At 38.3% G+C, this 25,132-nt stretch overlaps 3 protein-coding genes across 35 annotated transcripts in view; 2 read left to right on the forward strand and 1 right to left on the reverse strand.

Moving 5' to 3' along the window:
- Positions 1 to 13,756, forward strand: part of GPR22 (G protein-coupled receptor 22) — a 91,341-nt gene extending 77,585 nt beyond the window's left edge. The window contains exon 4 of the transcript XR_012432784.1: positions 13,074 to 13,756. The gene's annotated coding sequence lies outside the window, so the exon portion shown is untranslated. The remainder of the gene's footprint in view (positions 1 to 13,073) is intronic.
- The window catches only part of COG5 (component of oligomeric golgi complex 5), a 364,064-nt gene extending 349,209 nt beyond the window's left edge, over positions 1 to 14,855 (reverse strand). For all 4 annotated transcript variants that reach the window (XM_045387484.2, XM_005550486.4, XM_065541066.1 and 1 more), the window contains exons 1-3: positions 14,738 to 14,855; positions 9,236 to 9,375; positions 5,897 to 5,954 (exon numbers count right to left, since the gene is read on the reverse strand). In XM_045387484.2, the coding sequence (XP_045243419.2) occupies positions 5,897 to 5,954; positions 9,236 to 9,375; positions 14,738 to 14,831 (292 nt within the window). In that variant the 5' untranslated portion in view covers positions 14,832 to 14,855. The remainder of the gene's footprint in view (positions 1 to 5,896; positions 5,955 to 9,235; positions 9,376 to 14,737) is intronic.
- Positions 14,856 to 14,889: 34 nt separating this feature from the next.
- The window catches only part of LOC102116116 (B cell receptor associated protein 29), a 59,947-nt gene continuing 49,704 nt past the window's right edge, over positions 14,890 to 25,132 (forward strand). For 5 of the 30 annotated variants that reach the window (XR_012432782.1, XR_012432783.1, XM_045387492.3 and 2 more), the window contains exons 1-5: positions 14,890 to 15,608; positions 15,781 to 15,933; positions 18,170 to 18,306; positions 22,305 to 22,426; positions 24,875 to 24,992. Coding sequence is in view for 25 of the 30 variants with exons in the window: in XM_045387492.3 (XP_045243427.1) it covers positions 18,191 to 18,306; positions 22,305 to 22,426; positions 24,875 to 24,992 (356 nt within the window). In the remaining 5 variants the exon portion in view is untranslated. Of the gene's footprint in view, positions 15,934 to 17,250; positions 17,293 to 18,169; positions 18,307 to 22,304; positions 22,427 to 24,874; positions 25,057 to 25,132 lie in introns of all 30 variants that reach the window. The other 25 variants (XM_045387504.3, XM_074035797.1, XM_045387500.3 and 22 more) reach the window with 19 other exon arrangements.

Consider the following 25,132-nt stretch of genomic DNA (forward strand, 5'->3'; position numbering starts at 1 on the left):
CATTGGCTTTACAAATTTACAGGGCATCCAACTGGGTAAAAAGTTTAATTAAAAGAAAATACATGCATATATAATTTTAACTTTTTCTGTCACCATCCTAATCCAAGCAACCAATATCTTTTACCCACACTGCTGTAAAAGCCTGTAACTGGTCTCCCCCTCCAATCTTTGCCTCACAAAAGAAGCCTGACAGGGAATGGAAACTGACTGCTTAATGGATGTGGGGTTTCCATTTGGGGTGATGGAAAAGTTCTGGACCTAGATAGTGAGGATGGTCACATAACACTGTAAATGTACTTAACACCACTGAATTGTATGCTTTAAAATGCTAAAAACGATAAATTTTATGTTACGTATATTTTAATACATTACCAAAAAAGTATGACTGATCCTCCATGATATCCCCTTTGCCCCATCACTCCTATATTAAAACTATAGCCCACAGCTTAATCTACAACTCTCTAGGCTTACAACAGGAGGAAATTTTCACAAAATTGGAAAAATATTTTCAGGAAGATCAAGCTTAAATTTTATTATTTAGGCTTTCAATTAGTACAGATATTTAATTATTTTGAAGGCCATTCTTTAAAATTCAGTTTCTATATCCAACTGGCATAGTTGTTTTGAAAGCATAGTAATAGCTAAATTTAAGTATAGACATGTCGTCATATTTTAAGTAATGTTAGAACAAATAAACATTCCTATCAGCATACAAGTATAATAACACAGTTTAGTCCAACAGAATCCTCTCTGAACCAAAGATTCCCACTTTTGCGCTGGTTTTGTGGTGTATTCACCACAAACTGCCAAGAATAAACTGCCGTTACTTATAACCATTTTCTTACATCATATTCTCTCCACAACCCAGTCTCAATGGGTTTCCACCCATACTCCACCAAAACAGATCTTATCAAGGTCACCAGAAATCTACGAGTTGCCAAATTCTACTGTTGGTTCTGTCTTAACCTCGTTCAAGCTCTCAGAAATTCACAGCAGTTGACTACTCCCTTTCTGAAACATTTTTTTGTCTAGGCTTTCAAATCAACACACTTCCTGGGTCTCCTATTATCTCATTAGTTGTTCCGACTTCTCCTCTGGCAGACCTCTACATGTGCTGGAGTACCCCAAGATGTGATCCTCAGCCATCTGCTCTTCTCCATCTACAATCTTTCAGGAATTTCATTCAACTCCAAAGTTTTAAATAGTATCTGTTCAATAAAATACTGATTTTATACACACACACACATACAGACGTATACACATATATCTATGTAAAAAGATTTTCTTTATATATCTGCCTATGTTCTCATTCCCTATCTCTCTCCCCTCTTTCTCTCTCTTCCTACTGTTACATCAAATTTAAGATACCCAAGATAGTTTATGCCCTACCTTGCAACCCATCAAAAATCATACTTCTCTCCAGGCTATGACATCTCCATTACTCATACCATCATCTATCTATCCAATTTTTGAGACCAAAATCCTAGGAATAACTCATGGTGACTTTTTTCCATCAGCTCTTTCATCTGCCATCAACAAATCCTATCAGCTTTGCCTACATTTTACTCCATCTGCCACCCCTCTAATCCAAGGCATCATCAACTTAAACTATTCTAATATCAGGGACACTAGTTTGGAAGCTTCCACCATTGCCTTTTTCTATAGAGCTATCAGAGTAAACTATTCAGAGTATTAATCTCATCATACAATAACCTGATTAAACTCTTCCAATGGTTGGCCAGGTGCGGTGGCTCAAGACTGTAATCCCAGCACTTTGGGAGGCCGAGACGGGCGGATCACGAGGTCAGGAGATCGAGACCATCCTGGCTAACATGGTGAAACCCGGTCTCTACTAAAAATACGAAAAACTAGCCGGGCGAGGTGGCGGGCACCTGTAGTCCCAGCTACTCAGGAGGCTGAGGCAGGAGAATGGCGTGAACCCAGGAGGCGGAGCTTGCAGTGAGCCGAGATCTGGCCACTGTACTCCAGCCTGGGAGACAGAGCAAGACTCCGTCTCAAAACAAAAAAAAAAAACAAAAACAAAAACCAAAAAACTCTTCCAATGGTTTACCACTGCATTTAGAATTAAATCCAAATTCCTTCCCAAGAACCTCATCTACGATTCTCTCCCTCCTTCACTATTCTGGGCTACTTTCTGCCCCTCAAACATGCCAAGTTAATTCCTGCTTTCCCATTTATTGTTCAGTCTTCTCTCCAAATCTTCCCGTGATGGCTCCTCCTTATCTTAGATCTTGACTCAAATGTCATCTTCTCAAAAAGGCCTTCCCTCGCCTTCATCCATCCCCATCACCTGTTTCATTTCTCTGCAGAATTTACAAATAAAATTTTTCTTTCTGTTTTCTGAGATACAGTCTAACTCTATTGCCCATGCTGGGTTGCAGTGGCATGATCTCAGCTCACTGCAACCTCTGCCTCCCAGGTTCAAGCAATTCTCATGCCTCAGCATACAAGTAGCTGGGATTACAGGCATGATCCACCATGCCCAGCCCTGTTTTCTATCTGTACTTTTTTTTTCAATCTACCTCTAGGACCAGAACATAGTTCCAAAAGGACAGTGACTTTGTCTATCGTTCACATGTGCCTAGTACTTAACAAGTTCTTAATTACTATTTGATGGCCTGAATGAAAAAATAAATGAATGAGGCTACTTTTTTTTTTTTCTGAGACGGAGTCTCACTCTGTTGCCCAGGTTGGAGTGCAGTGGCGCGATCTCAGCTCACTGCAAGCTCCGCCTCCCAAGTTCACGCCATTCTCCTGCCTCAACTTCCCAAGTAGCTGGGACTATAGGCACCCACCACCACGCCCAGCTAATTATTTGTATTTTTAGTAGAGACGGGGTTTCACCATGTTAGCCAGGATGGGAGGCTACCTCTTTTTATATTATAAGCTTAATAAATATTTCTCAAAATTCCATGAAAACAAAAACTCTATTGCTATAGCTTTCTGAAACCTAGCAAATTCTCAAAGTAATATTTGGAAGAATATTTTAAAAAAGGACATTTTTAAATAAAATAGGCTTAAACATACCTCCAAACTACTTACATGGTAAAAAATTTTACATATTTAGGAGAATAAAGCAGATGAAGTAGATGCTAAAATAATATTCAATTTTTCTAATACGTATATACACCACACTTATTTTTCAGCATCTCAAAATAACATTCTAGTAAATACTTAGACACATCATGCTAAAATGAATACTAAGCAATTCACACTTAAAGTTTTTTATTTTATTTATTTTCTGAGACAGGGTCTAGGGTCTTGCTCTGTCACCCAGCCTGGAGGGCAGGGACACAATCACAGCTCACTGCAGCCTCAACCTCCTTGGCTCAAGCAATCCTCCTACATCAGCCTCCCAAGTAGCTGGGACTAGAAGCATGCACCACCATGCCAACCTAATGTTTTATTTTTTATAGAGATAGAGTCTCATTATGTTGCGCAGGCTGCTCTTGAATTCCAGGATCAAGTGAACCTCCCACCCTGGCCTCCCAGAGTGCTGGGATTACAGCCGTGAGCCACTGCACCCTGGCCTACACTTCAATATTTTATGTTCAAATAATCTAGTGAATATTCTGAGATAATCACAGGAATAAAGTAGCCAACCTTTGTACTCTACACACTTGTACAAGACATAATCATTCTAATTCAGTCTAGCAGTGTATTTCAAATATTTTAATCTTTGAAGAACGTCCTGGGAAAAACAAGCACATTAAAGAACTAGAACACATATTTAAAAGCCACAGTGAGAAATATTTCTGTTGTGGTGATTCATCTAGACCTATATACACTCAATGTACTACCATGCCATCCTTATAAATAAAAAACTAATATGTTTTAAAAATTGCCATTAAAGTATTACTTGCTCTCAGAAATGTATAAAAATATTATGAGATTTAAACACATAATTAAAACTAGTGAGCTTCTGCACAACCAAAAAAACTATCAATAGAATAAACAGGCAACCTACAGAACAGGTGAAAATGTTTGCAAACTATGCATCTGACAAAGGTCAAATATTCAGAATTTATAAGAAACTTAATTCAACAAGCAAAAACACAACTCCATTAAAAAGTGGGCAAAAGACAAAAAGAGACATTTCTCAAAAGAAGGCATACATGCAGGCAACACACACATAAAAAAAATGCTCAACATCACCAATCCTCAGAGAAATCAAAACCACAATGAGATACCATCTCACACCATTCAGAATGACTATTATTAAAAAGTCAAAAAACAACAGATGATGGTGAGGCTGCTGAGAAAAAGGAATGCTTATACGCTCTTGGTGGGAAGGTACAGCCACCGCGGAAAGAAGTTTGACAATTTCTCAAATAACTCACAACTACTATTCGACCCAGCAATCCTGTTACTGAATATACATTCAAAAGGAAATAAATTGTTCCACCATAAAGACACATGCACTCATATGTTCATCGCAGCACTATTCACAATAACAAAGACATAGAATCAACCTAGGTGCCCATCCACAGTGAATTAGATTTTAAAAACATGGTACATATATACCATGGATACCACACAGCCATAAAAAAAGAATGAAATCATGTCCTATACAGTAATATGGATAGAACTGAAGGTCATTATCCTAAGCAAATTAAGGCAGGAAGAGAAAAATCAAATACCACACAGTCTCACTTATTAGTGGGAGCTAAACATTGGGTACTCATAGACTTGAAGATGACAACAATAGACAATAGGGACTACTAGAGGAGGGAGTACCTAACTGTTGCGTACTATGCACACTACCTGGGTGACAGGATCATTTGTATCCCAAACCTCAGCATTATACAATATTCTCAGGTACAAACCTACACATATCCCCTTGGATCTAAAATAAAAGTTGAAATGACTAAAAATAATAATTAATTTCCAGTACTAAGTCAATCAGTACTTAGAGCTTCTTAATTTTCCTAAGAACCTAGTCAGATATGTATTCCAGATTTCAAACAACTATTTCCAAAAATATTAAGTTCTTCATCAGGGTATCTTAGAAATACTGTACATGCTGAGAATAAGTTAATATCTTTTGGTACATAAGAAATACTGGGGGAAGCATTACAGAATATTACATCACAGAAAACAATACCCTCTCTCAAGAATTTGATCAACATAGGGAAAAACCACTTATCTTTATTTTGATGTACAATGATTAAAAATAGTAATCACAATAATGTAAAACACAATAGTAACAATTCATATTTATGAGATGTAGTTTAATTTAATCAAGAGGGAATGAAAAATTCATAAAATATTTAGTCAAACAAAAATAAGCAGATTTGTAAAAATAAAAATCCAATTATTATTCGACTATACTTTCACTAAAAAGAGTTGCAGAAAAGGCTCCAAGAAAGGCAAAAATAAGAAAAAAATTCCAGCCTCCTTCCAGTACTACCTACTCTGGTATTGTTGATGTTTTTATTGTTTTAATTAACTAACACATGTGCACTAAATATGTGCAGGCATTGTTCTAAGTATCTTGCTAATTCATTTAATCCTCAGAATAATGCTATGTTAGTACATATTATACTCTTTTACAAATAGGAAAACTGAGGCAGAGAAGGGTTAACTAACTTGCCCAAAGTCAAACACCTAGTAAGTAGTAAAACAAGGATTTGAACCCAGATCATGTAGCTCAGGGGCCAGCAAAGTTTTACTAAAGTTTTACTGAAACATAGCCACACACATTCGTTTTCATATTATCTGGCTACTTTCACTCTACAATGGCAGAGTTTAGTAGTTGCAACAGAGACTATGTGGCTGGCAAAGTCTAAAATACTTCCCATCCAAAGTAGCTTGCCAAAGCTTGCCAATCCCTGGTCTAGTCCTACATAATCTCTAGCAGTTAATAGAAATATACCTTCCAACGACTCAATCCCAGTTGCTTGTGCCAGTAAATCTTCATGTCTTGCAACAACCTGAAAATCAAAAACAAATGATTAGCTTTTGCTCTGTTAGATATTTTTCCTTGTAACCACAATGTAGAATGGAAGGTCTCGCTTGGAGTAGAAATGAGGCAAATACAAATACGAAAGAAAAAAACACAGGTTTTTAAGGTGTGTCTGAGATGAGTTATAAGCAGGAACACACATACATTTACAGTTCAACACAGAGCAAGAGGAGTTAAAGCCTTTTCTTAGCCCTGTCTTAGTCTGTTTGGACTACAAACACAAAATACCTTAGACTGGGTAATTTACAAACAGAAGAAATTTTTATTGCTCACAGTTCTAGGGGTTGGGAAGTCCAACAACAAGGCACTGGCAAATTCAGCATCTGGTGAGAACCCATTCCTCATAGATGGTACCTTGTATCTATCTTCACATGGTGGAAGGGGCAAACAAGCTTCCTCGGGCCTCTCTTAGAAGGGCACTAATCACCTCCCAGAGTCCCTAGCTTTTAATACTATCATATTGGAGATTAAGTTTCAACATATGAATGTTAGGGGAACACAAACATTCAGGTAAGCCCCTTGCTATCTTAATGAAATGCACAAGTGGAGTTGTGCCAAAAAATGTACAAAACCAGCTCATTGTTGCCACACCATTACTATGTTTTCCCTTTAAAGAATATTTTCAAACATCAGGTTCTCTTTGTTCTTGAATTTGATTCAGCACCACCAAGGCCACATCCTACTCTGGAAAGATACAGCACTCAGTGCTCACCTATACCTGAACATCTCTCTGCTTCCAGTTTCCCAGTGTCACACACCCACAGCAAATCCTTTTCCCTATAGATGTTTGATACTTTTATGAAAATTAGGGCACTGCAGATGGCCAGAACAAAAAAACCAAGAAGGTTACAAGTTAAAGGCCACATGCAAGAGATTCCCAGAAACATCAAGAAATCATTCAAATCTTTAGAATAATGCAGGAATCCTTATTATTGTGTGCCTTTTATTCCAACGAATATGAAGTTTCATGTCTAGTTTGCTGACTGAAGTTCTTAATCACCAAAGATTAATTCACTGGAACCCCTAAATCCTCCACTTTGTCCTGTTACAGATATCACTGTCATTCTGTCAAGTATCTTTCTCTCATATCTACTCAAAGTATTACCCTTGGTCATCTCAGTCTGTTACTTGTAAGGTTCCCAGAAGATGTCCAAATTTTTCCCAGTCTACGGATACAGTCCTCAATATGTCCATCTTAACAAGACAAACTTTCTTAAAATTATCTATTCTCTTTTATCACTAGTAATACTTTGGTAAGGTTAAAAAGCCTGAAACTATAGTTTCATAGACTCCCTTGCAACCAATTAAATGATTTTTCCAAGAGTTGTGGAAGACAAGAGAGAGGAAAGCTAGGCCAGGCACGGTGGCTCACACCTGTAATCCCAGCACTTTGGGAGGCCGAGGTGGGTGACTCATTTGAGGTCAGGAGTTTGAGACCAGCCTGGCCAACATGGTGAAATCCTGTCTCTACTAAAAATACAAAAAAATTAGCCACGTGTGGTGGTGCACGCATGTAGTCCCAGCTACTTGTGAGGCTGAGGCACAAGAATCACTTGAACCCGGGAGACAGAGGTTGCAGTGAGCCGAGATTGCGCCACTGTACTCCAGCCTGGGTGACAGAGCAAGACTCTGTCTCAAAAAAAAAAAGAGAAAAGAGAGAGGAAAGCTTACTGTTTCAGCTAGTAATAAAGGTTCTGAGACCTGAGAATTTAGACACAGTTAAGAGAATCACATTGACCACTCCAGTATTTAGTCATCAGGTATCTAGAAGCAGAATTTTAGCACTGGCATGGAAGGTAAGAACTCCAGGCCTCTGTATTGTATCTGTGGTAGTTCCTTCAACTCAGTCCACTAGCTATTCACCCAACAATTTTATAAGTATCCAAACTCTCTGTATGAAGTGTCTTTCTTAGAGTGATTTCTAGTTCCTGCACTAAACCCTAATAGTAAATATTTTACAGTTTTAGACATCTCACTGATATAGACTACTGAGACTCCCAGACTTCCTCTACTTCACATCCTAGGCTACTATAACTTCTCTCTCTCTCTCTTTCTTTTTTGAGACAGAGTCTTGCTGTTGTTGCCCAGGCTTGAGTGCAACGGCACGATCTCGGCTCACTGCAAGCTCCACCTCCCAGGTTGAAGTGATTCTCCTGCCTCAGCCTCCCAAGTAGCTGGGATTACAGGCACCCGCCACCACGCCCAGTTAATTTTTGTATTTTTAGTAGAAATGGGGTAGTGCCTGTTGGCCAGGCTGGCCTGGAACTCCTGACCTCGTGATCCTCCCACCTTGGCCTCCCAAAGTGCTGGGGTTACAGGCATGAGCCACTACGCCTGGCCTAAACGTGTTTTCTAAGTATCTGCCAATAAAGATTGAAATCAAATTATATATAATCAGACTTTTAGAGTTAAAATGACCTTAGAAGTCATCCCAGTCCTATCTAAGCCACTCAAAGAAACTAAGACACACAAAAAATCAAGTGGATATGTTTCAGGTTATACCAAATCTATGTTTCCTGGTAAACGATTGATGTTTCATACATACGTTCATTCATTTAAATATGTATTAAATACCTACTCTATCAAAGGCAACACTAGAAATTATACCATAAAATCTCCCTATAAAAATTACACAATTTTAGGAGAGGAAGGAATCTTCAAAGTTATCTACTACAGTCTCCTCTTCCTCTTGCTTATTCCAACCCATCTGATAGATTAAAAAACAAACAAAAAAGCTAGACTTAAAGACATTAAGTGAGATTAAAGTCAGTTAACAGCATAGCTAAAAGTAGGACCCGTCTCCTAACTTCTCATATTGTATCCTACTCAGAATAACATTTATCAACTTTCTGTAATTTCAGCAAATGCTACATTTTGTGCTTATAAAGTATGAATTGCCAATGTAACATCCCAATTTTTTCTTATTCACATTGTTTTACTTCCAAAATTCCATTTTCTATTATCTTTATCGAACACATCCTATTTTTTGCCCACTAAATTCGTTGCACAGCAGTTAAGGTGGTGAACAGGAAGTATGAATGAAAGGCTTTAGTGAGGTGGTATATTAGTTTTTTAACAAACAAAAAGTGGTTTACAGAAAATTTCAAAAATTTACTTTGAAAAATAAGTCACACTGGTTAAGTATGCACTTCTTCATGTAAATATGCATTTGTATTTAATAAGATTACAAAAATGCTAAATTATCACTTTAGGCTAAATATCCATAGGGACCCTGAAAATCAGAATTACCTGTAAGTGTAGTTCTTTGTCCAACTGACTGATTCCTTGGGCAAGTTTTGCTAGTTGTTCAGCAATTACAGCTTGATGAATAGATTGAGAAGTGTAAGTCTTTACATCAAAGTCTTCGTTTAAAAAGTCACTATAACACTCTGGATTGGGGAAAAATAAGGAAAAGTCCTTAATTACCCTGTACTAAACCAGTTATTAAACAACAGAACAATGATAATCATAATTAACATATTTTGATCCCATACTCTGAACCACTCCACTACACTGCTTAATGCTTACTTTTATCATGACCCAAAAAGAAGTATAACATTGAGAAAGAGATTAAAAACATAACTACTGGCCAGGCGCAGTGGCTCACGCCTGTAATCCCAGCACTTTGGGAGGCTGAGGCGGGTGGATCACCTGAGGTCAGGTGTTCAAGACCAGCCTGTCCAACATGGTGAAACCCCGTCTCTACAAAAATACAAAAATTAGCTGGGCATGATGGCAGGTGCCTGTAATCCCAGCTACTCGGCAGGCTGAAGCAGAAGAATAGCTTGAACTCGGGAGACAGGTTGCAGTGAGCCGAGATTGTGCCATTGCACTCCAGCCTGGGTAACAGAGCGAGACTCCATCTCAAAAAAAACCAAAAAACAAAAAAAATAACTACTAGCTATAACTATTAATGCAACACAACAAGATCATTGCCAGTGAAAAGACAACAGGAAAATTGGCTATATATATAAAATATTTATGGCCTGAGATATCTCTAGATCAATACACAAATACTGTTATAGCAAAGTGAATCTGGAATTGTAGTAACAATATGAAATATAAATTTATAGGTGTTACTGAAATTTAGGATTTATGAGTGAAATATGTTAACGGAAAGAAAAGTTGTTTAAAATAGGCCCCTAATAGACAGAAAACAGAAGTAATTCTAGATGTTAAAAAGATATCCCTCAATATAGAAATCCACAAATCTATGGATGAAAGAAAAATTGAGAGAATTGAAAGTTAAAAATAGATACCCAGAAGGGAGCTCATGGTAACCATGTACCAAATCTCCTAATGATATAGTAGATACAATTAAAGCTGCCTTCGGAGAGATGATGAAACAAGCAAAATAGAGTACTTATAAGAAAACCTAAATTGTCTACATCCGCTATAATGTATGCTCCAAGAGGGAAAGAAGGTCTTTGTTTTGTTTGCTAACTCATCTTCAGTGTCTGAACAATACCAGACACATGGCACGTTCCATGAATTAACAAATCTATACATCAGCTGATAGTATCATTCTGGTAACAACAACAACAAAAATAAAGTCTCATACTCTTGATTACTCTTAAAATGTAGTGGAATGAAAGAAGGAAACTGCTACTTGGCTACTTTTAAGTCTGAGAACCACATTTCCTTCTAATTTGCCAAGTGCTTCTCAGAACTAAGAATCCTGTCAGCCAGACAAATGAAAAAAGCCCTTCCAAGCAAAGGGAAGGCTCAGCAGTGGCAAATGCCATGGCATATTTTGAGAAATAAGGGGAATACTGATTTCAGTGTGTCTAGATCGTAGCACGTGTATATTGGGCAGAAATGGTAAAGAATGACAGATGTGGTTCCAAAGGTTGGAGGGCAGTTTGAAAAGAGGTTTGTAAGACATTCAAAATGTTTAACCATATCTCGTTTAAGCCAAGAAACTGCACTATCAGCTTTATGTTCCAAAACAATAATCCTGGCAGCTGTATAGAGGATGATGGAAAAAGGATTAGTCACACAGCAATGTGCTGAAGTTGCCTCTTCCGGCTCTTGAGCACTGACTGTTACATTTTCAGGAATTCTGTGAGCCAGTTGACCTTTCACACAGATATCTTAAAATCTACGATGGTGAGAGTATTTACACCATGGCAATCAGCAAACACTACAAAATCAGGGCTTTTTCTATTTTCCCACAAAGCCAATTAACAATATACCCAAGAAATACAACCACAGAGGCCAGTAAAGTACTATGTTAACAGCCTAAGTGACATAATGAAGGCCTGAATAAGACCTGAATAAGTGGCACTAAGAACGTCAAAAGTGACAAATTTGACAAATATTCACACTGCATAGGATGTAGGACTTACTGACAAGCTGAAAATGGGTGATCAGGTAAAACAAACAAGGATGATTCCCAAATTTCTTGATTAAGTAACTGATATAGGAAATTTAGTTTTACACTAAGTTAGACCACTAGACACTGAACACACAAAGACGAACATAAACCTCTGCCTCCAAAGAATTCATAATTTACAAGGGGAACAAGCACACATTTACCTAACAACACAGTAAACACAGATACAGAGACTACCAGAGGAAAAGATTAGGCGAGAATAGAAAAAGTGATTCCATTTCATTTTTTCACATGTAAAACTTGTACTATTTGTTCATATGTAGGTTTTCATGTGTATTATAGAACTGGCACTACTTGTTTACTATCAAAATAGAAATGTCCATACAGGTTATGGAACGGCATATCATAATAAAATTAAGATAGAAATGTCCAGTAGGCAGTTAAAAATATAGTTTTATAATTCAGAAGACAGGTAAAGATCATACTGAAACCACAGAAAAGACCAGATGATTTAGGAAAAAAAGTTTTAGAATGCACAGAAAGGCAGAAAAATGAGGAAGATAGGAAAGTTGGGGGTGGAGAGAGAAAATGAAAGCAATCAAAGAGACTAAAGAGTGCTCAGGGAGAAAGAAAGAGAAACAAAAAAGAATGGCAAAAGCCAAAAGAAGGGATAAAGAAAGTTAGTAGTAGTAGTATCACAGGGCGTACAAAGATCAAACACAACAGGATGTGGCATTTGAGGGCTTACAGCCTTTAAAGAGATGAATTATATAATGCTTCTCTTTTATAGTTTCCTCATTCCCATAGGAGGCATATCATAAACACCTCACCAATTTTCATACTATGCATCTGTGCTCACCAAGCCTATCAATTCGATACTGTCATTAGCCAAATCCCTAATACAGTGAATCAAAGTTTCTGCTGGAAATGCTTACTTCCTCAGGAATGTTGGGGGTGGGAGGGGTAACAGAGACAGCTTAATTCAGAACAAACTGAACTGACAAGTATCTACAGGAACCTGGAAAAGAGCACTTAGAGAATTAAGAATTTTTTAAAAGCACAGCACCCATAAACCACATGAGAAAAGTATTTCAAGAAAGGAATTAAATGCTATTACAAGTTAAAGGAAAGGACCAAAAAAGTGTCCATTTGTCGTATGTGCAAGAAAATCATTGGAAACCTTGCAAAGTTATTTCAATGGCATAGATTGAGGGTGATTGAGTCCCTAGGAAACAGGAAGAAAAAATCCAGAGCAAAGTAGGAGGGACTATCCTTAGAAAGGAGCAGAGACTCGGCTGGGCATGGTGGCTCACGCCTGTAATCCCAGCACTTCGGGAGGCCAAGGTGGGCAGATCACGAGGTCAGGAGTTCGAGACCATCCTGACTTAATACGGTGAAACTCCGTCTCTACTAAAAAATACAAAAAAATTAGCTGGGCATGGTGGCGGGCGCCTGTAACACAGCTATTCGGGAGGCTGAGGCAGGAGAATGGCGTGAACCCGGGAGGCGGAGCTTACAGTGAGCCGAGATCGCGCCACTGCGCTCTAGCCTGGGCGACAGAGCCAGACTCCGTCTCAAAAAAAAAAAAAAAAAAAGAAGAAAGAAAGGAGCAGAGACTCCACTTCTGTTGCAATTGAAAAGGCAAGGGGAAAAAGGTGCAACGGATGGTTATAGGTTGAAGTTAAATTTATCGCTTTGATGGGCAAGAAATGGAGAAAGTTCACATCTGATGGCTCCTTTTTTTCTCCCCAGGGAAGCTGAAAGTCATTTGTTGAGCTTGAAGGAAAAGGTTTGAAAAGGATAAAGAAGATTTAAATAATCACTGTGGAGAACAGCAGAGAACCAAGGAGGAAAATACAGAAGGCAGAACTGAAGACTATTTACCCTCCAAGAACTGATTACAATTCCTGAAATACACCCTACTGAAACATATATCCAGTGTTTGGACTGTATTGTCCCTTCCACTGTTCACCTGGGGAAGTCCTATCTACAGTTTAAAACGTCTCCACCTAGAAAGCCTTTTCTGACATTTCCTAACCAGTTCCCAACCCCCAGTTATCATTCTCCTCTATATTAATGCTCTACTTTATACACAATCCAATTGCTATCTTACATCACTGTATTACAGCACCTACCTTAATAGTCCTACAAGATTATTTCCTCTACTAGATGGTGAACTGCTTGAGGGCAAGAATTGCACATATATCAGGAGCAATTGCAAATATATCAGGGTCTCTGCCTTGTATCTTAATTTACATTCAGTTTAATCAAGTTTTAGACAGAGACCCTGACCTAGTTTCCAACACAAAATAGTTCAGAAAACATCATTGCTTTTGACAAAAGTACATACATTATCATGAGAAAGCATGTAATTCAGGATGACAATAAAATATTCAACAGTCAGAGAAAATAAACAACAATTTAGAACTTTATTTCATTTATTACCCACTTTGCTCTTCAAATGTGTTCATGTGCTTCTAACTGGGACGATCACTTTAAAAAACATTCTGCACCTACTGTATGCAAGATACTGCTATTCACATTGTGGGATATTAAAAAAAAGTTCGCCATACAGAAGAGATTTTAAAAAGTATACAAATGATTTTAGTACAAGGTAGAATGCGATGGCCACTAGAGAAAAAATTAAAAACAGGTGAGAAGGGCTTTATTCTTATGCTTATAAATTTGAACTTTAAATTCTGAAGGATAAGAGATTCGGGCATGGTAACTGGATTGACACAACTGAATATGCTTTTCAGGTATATCTAACTTTTCTTATTTTGGGCAACTTCTCTCCAAACTGACTAGCAATAAATCTGACTGCTAGATTCTGTACAAATGGTTAATCCCAACCTGAACGAATGCCTCAAACCTTCTCCCACGTCTCACTGTGGATAACTGCCTCATAAAGGAGTGGGAAAAAAAAAAACCGGCTGCGAGAGGGGTGACCTGTATAGTCCATTTGTTAAAGGAGTAGGCGTTTCCAGTTCTACTTTAAAACAAGGCCCTACTTCATCATGCGTCTGCCGTCTGTTCTAGATCTTACACTTTTGAAGAGCTCGAACGCTACACCCGTTCAAGAACTGCGGCAGCAGCCCGTGGCTGCCAACGCGGGCCACAGGGTTTGGTCTCCCTAAACTTCAGGGAAGCTGGAGGCATGGGGGGGGGGGGGTCGAGTTGAAATGAAGAGCAAACAGAAACCAGGTGTCCCCAAGACACCGGAAAAGAGGGAGCTAGTCCCATAGGAAACAGGTTGGCTAGAACAGTACCCAAGCCAGGGGGCCGGGCGGAGGGGAGTGGTCACGTCCAGACTGGAAAACTTTCTGCAAAGCAACGGGTTGGGTCCACCTCGCTGTCCAGGTGCGGCGCAGCGCAGACCCCCAAACCCACGACCTGGTCAGACCCCGTCTCCTTACCGTCCTGCAGAAGTTCCCGGACTGTCGCTGCAGCAGCTCCAGAACCTCGAGCCCCGAGGCCAGCCACAACGACGCTGCCGTCGCCACCTTCCATGTTGGCAGGTGCCGGGTTGATGTCGTCAGCGGCAGAACGGCCCCGCCCAGGTGGTGACGCAGAATCTCGGCGCCGCCCGACCAACCAGCCCACGGCTCCAGGCCGGCCTGGCGAACTGACTTACCCCGCAGCTGGGCTAAGCCTGGCTAGGAGCCGGGTGGTTACTCAAGCAGTGGGCGCCCGGGGTCCGAGTGCTCTGCGCCCAGCGCACCGAGGGAGCCAAGGCCGTCCGGCCGGCGCTTTCCGCTGTCTTTAGCAGCAGCTCTGGGCCGCGCCTCCTGGGCTGGCGTCGTGCCCGGGCCAAGGAGAAGGTGGGCACCGGAACGTGGCCGCAGCGCCTATCTGTGAAGCAAGTATTAAACCTCAGAACAGGGGCCGTGCGGCGTAAGGCAGGAGAGCAGAGCGGAGGTTTCAGGGAGCTTGGTTTGCCCTCCACACTCACAAGAGTCAGTCGTTAGTTGCTACACAGCTGTATCTGTCCCACCCCTTGACTGGCACTCCTGGGGTAATAAAAGCCCGCAGGAAATGCTTGGGAAGAAAAATTGCTGGGGATGAAGAGTGAAGAGAATTAGGGAGACTCGATGAAGAAGGAAGACTGAACCATAAAAGGACAAATAAAACTCACTGTCTCTACCCTCCTTCCTTCCCTGAGACCTTTGACCTTTTGCCTTTTCTACCTCTTCCTCACTTTCAGCCACATGTCAGACTTTTTCTTAATTACAAACTGATAAATTGTCTGTATCTCAACTAACGGTATTGAGGCTGTAAGAGCATCAGGTTGGTTCCCATTGTATCTTCTCAGCTAATACGTTCGCATTTTTGACCTAGATTTCTTTCTTCTAAGATAAATACTGATAAATTAACAGGGTCAATCAACCACAAGTATGCAAGAAAGTCTTAAGCTTCTTCGCAAAAAGAAACTGTAATATGACTTTTTCATTTTCTACAGTAGGTATGTATCCAGGAAACCAATTTTGTCCAGTTCCAGAGCTACATGGTTTTCTACATTCTGTTTCAAAAAGGTGCTACTGCTTATCCTGTGCTTATCGCTGTTCTAAGTATTTTATAAATCTAAATGCATTTCATACTCATAACACCTCAGGTAAGCAAGTCTTAATGCTACACTGCATTATGCTCTCTTTGTCTCAGAGGATTTTCCCTAGTATGTAAGATCTTAGTCATGATGGGAATAGGAGTGATTCGTTCATTACTTGTGAATTAGGAATTATTTTTCCTTCCTTGACTTTATTCCCCACAGTGGAAGATTTTAGAACAGTGAATAATATTCACTCATAGAGTGAAAGTTTTGACCCCTCTACTCTGCATGCTCTCATGAGTTTACAAACATAAGACTCAATCCATATCCTAAAAGGAGCTAATAGGTAAGGCAGGAACCCATTTAAACAAACAATTGTACCAGGTGCTTTGGAATCTTTGGATTTACTTATTCCAGTAATTCCAAGCTTAGCTGCACATTGAAATCACCTGAAGAGCTTTAATAAAAACACTGATGCCTGCATTCTGAGCCCAGACATTTGGATTTAATTGGTTTAGGGTATGGCTTGGGCATCCTAACTCTTAAAAGCTCCCCAGTTCATTATAGTATACAACTAAAGTTGAAAGCTACCGATTGTTTTGTTTTGTTTTCTTTTGTTGAGTTGGGATCTAGCTCTGTCACCCAGGCTGGAGTGCAGTGGCAGGATCATGGCTCACTGCAGCCTCAACCTTCTGGGCTCAAGGGATCCTCCTGCCTAAGCTTCTAGAGTAGCTGAAACCACAGGTGCTTGCTGCTACGCCCAGCTAATTTTTATAATTTTTTTAGAGATGGGAATCTCACTATATTGCCCAAGCTGGTCTGGAACTCCTGCCTTGGCCTCCCAAAATGCTGAGTTTACAGGTGTGAGCCCAGCCCCCTGAAAGCTACTGATTTATTCTTTAAGCAAATAAATATTGAGGCCTTCTTCTGTATGCCATTTACTATGACTGCAGGAGTGGATAAAAATGAAATAATTCTTGCTAAAATAACTAATAACCTTGTTGGCATTGCACCCTTTATTTTTGCCTTACTTTGATGTTTAAGATACCTATCCCCTCCTTCCTTCATAATGGTCTCTCTCTTGGTTTCTGAGTATCACTCTTTAGGTTTATTCCTCCCAGCTCCAAAGTTCATCTTCAGTCTTTGTTGCTCTCCCCTTTTCCTCTGTTACTTAAATATTGGTGCTTCCAGCAGTTTCTTGCAAGATCCTGACATCCTTAAGTACCTTGGCTATTTTTAATTTCAACTCTTTGCCTAAAGGTTAAAGACTCTAAAGTTTGAGCAATTAGACTGTTCTAAAGTTGGCCCATATCCGATTCTTTTTTTTTTTATTTTTTTCTGTTTCATTTTTCCTTCATACATACCTGTTTCTAAATTACTAAGGCCAAAAACTGGAATATGAAAAGTAACCAACACTGTGAAATGGTAAGATTTTAAGTATAGCAAATATAAAACATTTATAAACGCCATAATTTCATCACTTGTACCTGTACCTCTTGGGGTATAAAAGTGATTTAGAATGTAATTGTAGAATTATAATTGAAATTTTCACTAGATAATATCACATTAAAATTTTTAAAAATAATTAACGTTTGTTTATCTTCTGATTCGCAGACAACAGGATTCAAGAATTACAATAAAAGCACCAGGATATCTTTTGAAACCCCGTCTCTATTAAGAAATACAAAAAACTAGCCGGGCGAGGTGGCGGGCGCCTGTAGTCCCAGCTACTCGGGAGGCTGAGGCCGGAGAATGGCGTAAACCCGGGAGGCGGAGCTTGCAGTGAGCTGAGATCTGGCCACTGCACTCCAGCCTGGGTGACAGAGCGAGACTCTGTCTCAAAAAAAAAAAAAAAAAAGAAAAGAAACACTGACTACTTAGAGTTGCTCTATTAATGCCATTTAACTTTCCTGAATAAAACAAGATATTTCCAAATGCTAGTCGAGTATTATATATAAAATAAACCAAATTTCTTGGCTCACCAATCCCAACAAAGTAGCATGTAAAAAATTGTTTAAATAACCTGAAAACTTACAACATGGTAAACTAGGGAAAAATATTGTTTTCTACATCTTGTTTTTCCACAACTATCTTGGGTAGTTTTCCACATCTATTTATCTTACAAATAGAGGCAGCATTCTATAGTATCATATTGGATACTGTGAAAAGAAGCTATTAATAAAAAAATTTCTGAGCCCACAAGCCTGATAAAAAATATACATTGTTGGCAGTTGAAATTGTTAGAATGGAATTAATATAGTGAAAGCATATTTTCTCTATACAAGCTTACTGTCTTTTTCAGATTTGAAACAAATCTGTATTAATGAAGAGTGACTGCATGCAGACCACAATATGTCAAGAAAGAAAAAAAGATCCCATAGAAATGTTTCATTCTGGACAGCTGGTAAAAGTCTGTGCCCCAATGGTTCGATATTCAAAGTAAGTGTTGCTAAATGGTTAATGAACTAAGATGAAATTTCCCTTTTATGCTCTGACTTTTTAAAAGTACTATAAGACCACCAGCGTATGGGAACTTCAAACTCCTACCTTTGGAATCATGATTTAGAATTGAGTCATGATGCTAACGCTTGCCTAGTATATATGTGATCCTGAGTAAACAACCTCTCTGAGCTGCACTTGTTATATCTATAAAAATGGTGGTGGTTGTAACTCCTACCTGTAAGTATATAGTGTATATTAAATAGATACAAGTATTGATGTGTAGATTTTTATGTGAACTTAAGTCTTGGGACAAATAGTGCAATTACTGGGTCCTGAGGTAGTGGTGTGTTCAGTTTTCAAAGAAATATTTCTTGGTATCTTTTGCTCATCTTCTAATTGGATTGTTTGCTCTTTTACTATTGAGTTGTTTTTTTAAAAAAGTTTGTTATAAAATATACGTAACATAAAATTTACCTCTCATTTTTAAGAACACAGTTCAGTAGTGTTAATTACATTCACATTGTTGTGCATCTGATCTCTAAAACTCTTTTCATCTTAGAAGATGGAAATTCTATACACATTAAACTATAACTCCCCATTCCACTGTTCCCTACAGCAGCCCCTGGCAACCATTATTCTACTTTCTCCCTCTATGAATTTCACTACTCTAGGTACCTCATATAAGTCTTATACGTATTTGTTCAAAACTGGTTTTGCTAATATTTTATGCAGCATAACATCCTCAAGGTTCATTCATGTTGTAGCATATATCAGACTATTGTTCCTTTTAAGGCTGAATAATGTTCCATTTTATGTATATTTTGTTTATCCATTCATCTGTTGATATCCATTCATATATTAATAGAACACAAGATAACTTCCACCTTTTGGCTATCGCAAACAATACTTTCATGAACTATGGGTGTACAAATACCCATATACAAATACCCATGGTTCATAACAGGTCTCTGAAACCCTGCTTTCAATTCTTTTTTGACTATGTACCCAGAAGTAGAATTGCTGGATCATATGGTGATTCTATGTTTAATTTTTTGAGCAGCTACTATACTGCTTTCCATAGCAGCTGCACCATGTTACCTTACCAGCAGCAGTGAACAAGAGTTTTAATTTATCCACATCCTCATCAACACTTGTTATATTCTGGGAGTTTTGTTTTTTTTATTATTATAATCATCCTAATGGGTATGAAGTGGTATTTCATTGCAGTTTTAATTTGCATTTCCCTAATGATTAATGATGCTGAACATCTTTTTGTGTGTTTATTGGCCATTTGTATGTTGTCTTTGTATAAGTATCTATTCAAGTGCTTTTATCCATGTTTTCTTGTTTTCTATTGAGTGCTGAGAGTTATTTATATACTCTAGATATATATTCTGCTTTGTCAGATATGTGATTTGCACATATTTTCTCCCTGTATATGGCTTGTCTTTTCATGCTCTTAACAGGATCTTTTGCAGAACAAAAGTTTCATTTTAATGAAGTCTAACTTATCAATTTTTTCTTTTGTAAATTGTGCTTTTGATGTCAAGTATAAGAAACCTTTATGTAGCTCCAGATCCTGAATATTTTCTCCTCAGTTTTTTTCCCTAAAAGTTTTATAGTTTTATGTTTTGCATTTAAGTCCACGATCAATTTTGCATTAACTTTTATGTAAGTGTGAGGCTTAGGTTAGGTTGCCTATGGGTATCCAATTACTCCAGCACCATTTTTGAAAGGCTGTGGGCCAGGCACGGTGGCTCACGCCATCAAATCCTAATTCCAGCACTTTGGGAGGCTGAGGTGGGCAGATCATTTGAGGTCAGGAGTTCTAGACCAGCCTGTCCAACATGGTGAAACTCCATCTCTACTAAATACAAAAATTAGTCAGCATGGTGGTGCATGCCAATAGTCCCAGCTGCTGGGAGGCTGAAACAGGAAAATCGCTTGAGCCTGGGAGGTGAAGGTTGCAGTGAGCCAAGATCGTGCCACTGCACTCCAGCCTGGGCAACAAGAGTAAAACTCCGTCTCAAAAAAAATAATAAAAAAAAGAAAGGCTGTCTCTCCTCTATTTAATTATTTGCTTCTTTATGAGAAATCAGCATTTTCTATTTTGTTCCATTGATCTTGTATCTTTTTCCCTGCCAATACCACAGTTTTATTATATAGCTCTATAATATGTCTTGAAATCAGGTAGACTGGTTCTTCCCAATTTATTTACTTTTTCAAAATTGTTTTAGCTATTCTAGTTCCCTTGCTTTACAAATAAATTTTAGAATGACCTTGTCTATCTCTGCAAAAAACCTTGCTGGAATTTTCATAAGAACTGTGTGAAACCTATACCTCAACTTGGGAAGAATTGACTTTCTTACTGTGTTGAGTCTCCCAATCCATGAACACAATATGTCTTTCCATTGATTGAGATTTTCTTTGATTTCTATCATCAGTTTTGTGTAGTTTTCAGGTTACAAGTTCTGTACATGTTTTATAAGACACCTGGGTTTGTTTTGAGCATGTTTGTAAATAGAATTTTTAATTTTTGGTGTTCACATGTTTATTGCTAGGACATAGAAATAGATTTTTGTATGTTGATCTTATATCCTGAAAACTTGCTAAACTCACTTGTTGGTTCTAGTTTTTTTGTAAATTCCTTCAGAGTCTATAAACAACCATGTCATCTGCAAATAAGGACAGTTGGATTTCTTCCTTTTGATCATGTGCCTTTTGTTCTTTATCATGCCTTCTTGCACTGACTAAAAGTTTCAGTGCTGTGTTGAATAAGGGTGATAAGAGCAGACTTCCTTACCTTGTTCCTGTCTAAGGCAAAAGTGTTCTGTAGGAATTTTATGGATGTACTTTATGAAACTGAGGAAGGTTCCCTCTACTTCTGGTTTTCTGAGAGTTAGCTTTTTTTTTTTTTTTTTTTTTTTACTATGTATGGGTATTTTGTCAAATGCCTTTTCTGCATCTACATGATCATGTGCTTTTTATTATTTAGCCTGTTAATATGATGGATTAGATTAATTGATTTTGACTATTGAACATTCTGTTTTAACTGGCTTTTTCTGACAACACTCCAGCAGGGAATGATTAGGGGAGTGATGCCACCTCATTACTATCTGATAGAAGTCCAAGTTCTTCACTTGGCCTCCTTCAGCATCTGGTGGGTGAGGAGCTCCTTATTACTGCTGGACAGGGATGAGAGTTACAGTTCCCCATGGTGACGGTAGCCTCATATATGCTGGGCAATAATGAAAGTCCTGGCTCTCCACTATGCCTCCTCTGAAACCACACCAAGCAGTGAGGAAGAGGAGTGCTTCATTACTGCTGGCAGGCATGGAAGTCCAGGCTCCCCTTGTGGCCTCCACTGATACCACTGGGCTGGGAGTGACCTCACTGGCCACCAGAGATGAAAGTTTCAAATCCTTACCTGGCTTTCTCGGACATCATCTCAGTAGAATGTTGGAGCACCTTGTTAACAGCCTTTAGAGGGTAGAAGTCTAGGATTCCCACTTGGCCTTTGCTAATGGAGATAAAGCCATAGCTTTTTCTACAGTATTTGGCTGGAGTAGAACTGTCTAAAAGATTTCTGTCTTACTAGGTCAGAAAGAATATTTTCCTGGTCCCTTGGTTAGAGAAGGCTTTTGTTGGGGCTGTTTTTTTTTCTGCATCCATTGTTGTTTCCAGTTGGCCAGCTTCTTCAAGTCTAGGATATTTGAGACAAAAATAAAATCCAGAGAACTCACCACCCTGTCATTCCTCAGGTCCTGAGGTCACTAGCCTGTCTGGCCATCTTTTCTTCACCTTTCAAAATTTTCTTGTGTTTGTTTTATATATAATATCCAGGGTTTTTAGTAATACTTAGCAGGAATAGTAGGGAAAAGTAAATATCCTCCATCTCCCCGTAGGTAGAACTTTCTCTGATAAATATTTAACAATGCACTAAAATATGTTTGTGGTGTTTCTAAATGCATAATTAAGGTTTTATATGCTCACAGGTTGGCTTTTAGGACACTAGTAAGAAAATACAGTTGTGATCTGTGTTATACACCAATGATAGTTGCCGCTGATTTTGTCAAATCTATAAAAGCCAGAGACAGTGAATTTACCACAAACCAAGGTATGTGAAACCAAGTATACTGACTTTGTAAAACTTTTTAAATTTGTTTACAAACTCCATTATCTTGTCTAATCAGAAACAACACAATTTAGAGATTTTATGTGAAAAAGTTTTAGTTCTTTAGTGTTTTTAATAAGTATTTTTTTACCTGTTATTACTGAATGCCTTGTAAACTATCAGTGTATATACCAAAGCGTAAGGCCACTTTGAAACCCTCTCCTCTCACTAGGGCTATTAGAGTAGATGCCTGTCACACTGCCTCTAGTCTTGTACCATTCCAAACTATCCTCCAAGTGACCTATTGAAAATGTAAATTTTCCTCATTGTTCACAAGGTGGGATCCCCAGACCAGCAGCATTATTATTATCTGGAAACTTGTTAGAAAGGGAGATTTACAGGTATACTAAATTAGAAATTCTGGATATGTGGTCCAGCAATCTGTGTTCTGAAAAGCTTTCCAGGTAATTCTGAGCTTGTTAAAGGTTGAGAACTACTGGCTTAAAGACTAAAATTTTAGCACCTGAGGATAATATACAGTTTTTCATAATCTGACCTCCAAATATATCTTCTGCAGCCTTATCTTCCTTCAGTTTCTCCCCACACCCACTGACTTTATCCTTCAAAATTCCTAAGTTATTTTAAGTCCTTGAACCAATACCCTGTCTTCTCACACCAGACCCCTTTCTCTCTCTTGCAAACTGTAGTTTATGTTTCTTCATTCAGCTCTCAATATTTGTAGCCATGAATCTTTTTTTTTTTTTTTTTTTTTTATCATCCTCTACTCACGTCCTCCCTGCTAAGCACAGGCTCTTATGTTGCACTTAATTCTACTGCATTATGATTTCCTCTTTATATGCCTGTTTCTCCCATTAGGTTCGGCCTCCTTGAGGGCTGTAGCTATAGAAATAGCTTGATTTGTATCCTTAGCATCTAGTACAGTGTTGGAAATATATTAGACCAATAAATGGTTGTTAAATTGAAATTCTGTAACTCTCTTGAGCTACAAAAGAGAAAGCACCTTACATCTCCATAAAGAATAAAGCAAATTCTCCTAAACCATCATAATCCTATAAATCAGTGGATTGCCATAGGAATCTTGAATCAATGCAACTAGGATGATGCCAAGAAATCTGCATTTTTATAAACATCCAATGATTCTCGTACAAGTATTCCTCAAAAGAAATGTTGAAATACATCTAAAAAGAGTTCATAACACTGACCCAAGGATAAGAAAAATATGTTCTTTAAAACATAGGAAGCTTTAATACATTTGGCTGTATTAAAATTTAAACCTTTGGGCCAGACGCGGTGGCTCATTCTTGTAATCTTAGCGCTTTGGGAGGCCAAGGTGGGTGGATCACCTGAGGTCAGGAGTTCAAGACCAGCCTGACCAACATGGCAAAACCCTGTCTCTACTAAAAATTAAAAAATTGGCTGGCTTTGGTGGCAGGCGCCTGTACTCCTAGCTACTTGGGAGGCTGAGCCAGAGAATCACTTGAACCTGGGACACAGAGGTTGCAGTGAGCTGAGACTGTGCCACTGCACTCCAGCCTGGGTGACAGAGAGAGACGCTGTCTCAAAAAAAAAAAAAAAAAAATTTAAACCTTTATATGTAAGAGCACAAATATGCTCAAAGACAAAAAACTGAGGAGAATATTTATAACACATGATAGATAGCAATACTAATTGTTTTATAAAAAAATTACAAATAAGGAATAAGGAATGACTAATTATATATAGAAAAATGCAAAGAATATGAAAAGAGCTCACTAATTAGAATATTCAAATGTTGGATATACACTGTATGATAAGTTGTGAGGAAACAAGAACTTTTATCCATATTGGTGTATGTATATATTGGTAAACTCTTGGATGATAATTCTGTAATATCTATCACAATGTTGTATGCTAAATGCCTATTAACAATTCTACTCCTAAGAATTTACCCTATGAATATACTCAGAGCATGTGAAACAGTCTAAAAATACACTGTATGGTCCATCCATACAGCGGAATATCCCACTATAAAGAAGAAAATAGGACTGAGTACATCTCCCAGATATATCAGGAAAGAAAGGAACAGTAGGCATAGTGGTATTTATAGAATGTTCACACTTGTTTAAACTTTACAGGTATACAAAAAAATTGTTCTGGAATGCAGGTAAACTAATTCTCACCTTTGGGAAGAGGGTCTATTTTGTCAAAAGTGTTAGAATTGTTTTCATTTATCAAATTTTGTACTGTTTGAATTTTTTACTGAGTGTAAATTGCTTTTAATTTAAAATATTTTAAATTGTTTAATGTTATATTATTTGAACAGATGCTTCTTAGGCTAAAAATCGTTATTGCTCTTTTATCCTGTGCAAACATTAAAGTTTGGTGTGTGTGTGTGTGTGTGTGCAGGGTTTTTTCCTGTGAATTTTAACGTTGAGCTATTCATTTTGTCAGGTGATTGCCCATTGATTGTTCAGTTTGCTGCTAACGATGCAAGACTTTTATCTGATGCTGCTCGTATAGTCTGTCCTTATGCGAATGGAATAGACATTAACTGTGGTTGCCCTCAGAGGTAAAGCTCAAAGAAGTTGGAAGAATTTTCCAAGAGATTACAAAAAAAACTATGTGTGAACATGGTAAAATATCTTTCTAGTTTTCCAAAACTTAAAAAGAAAATAGAGTTACAGCCCCGGGACTCAAAACAAGAAGGAA

Source organism: Macaca fascicularis, chromosome 3 (assembly GCF_037993035.2).
Source record: "Macaca fascicularis isolate 582-1 chromosome 3, T2T-MFA8v1.1".
Taxonomy (NCBI): Eukaryota; Metazoa; Chordata; class Mammalia; order Primates; family Cercopithecidae; genus Macaca; species Macaca fascicularis.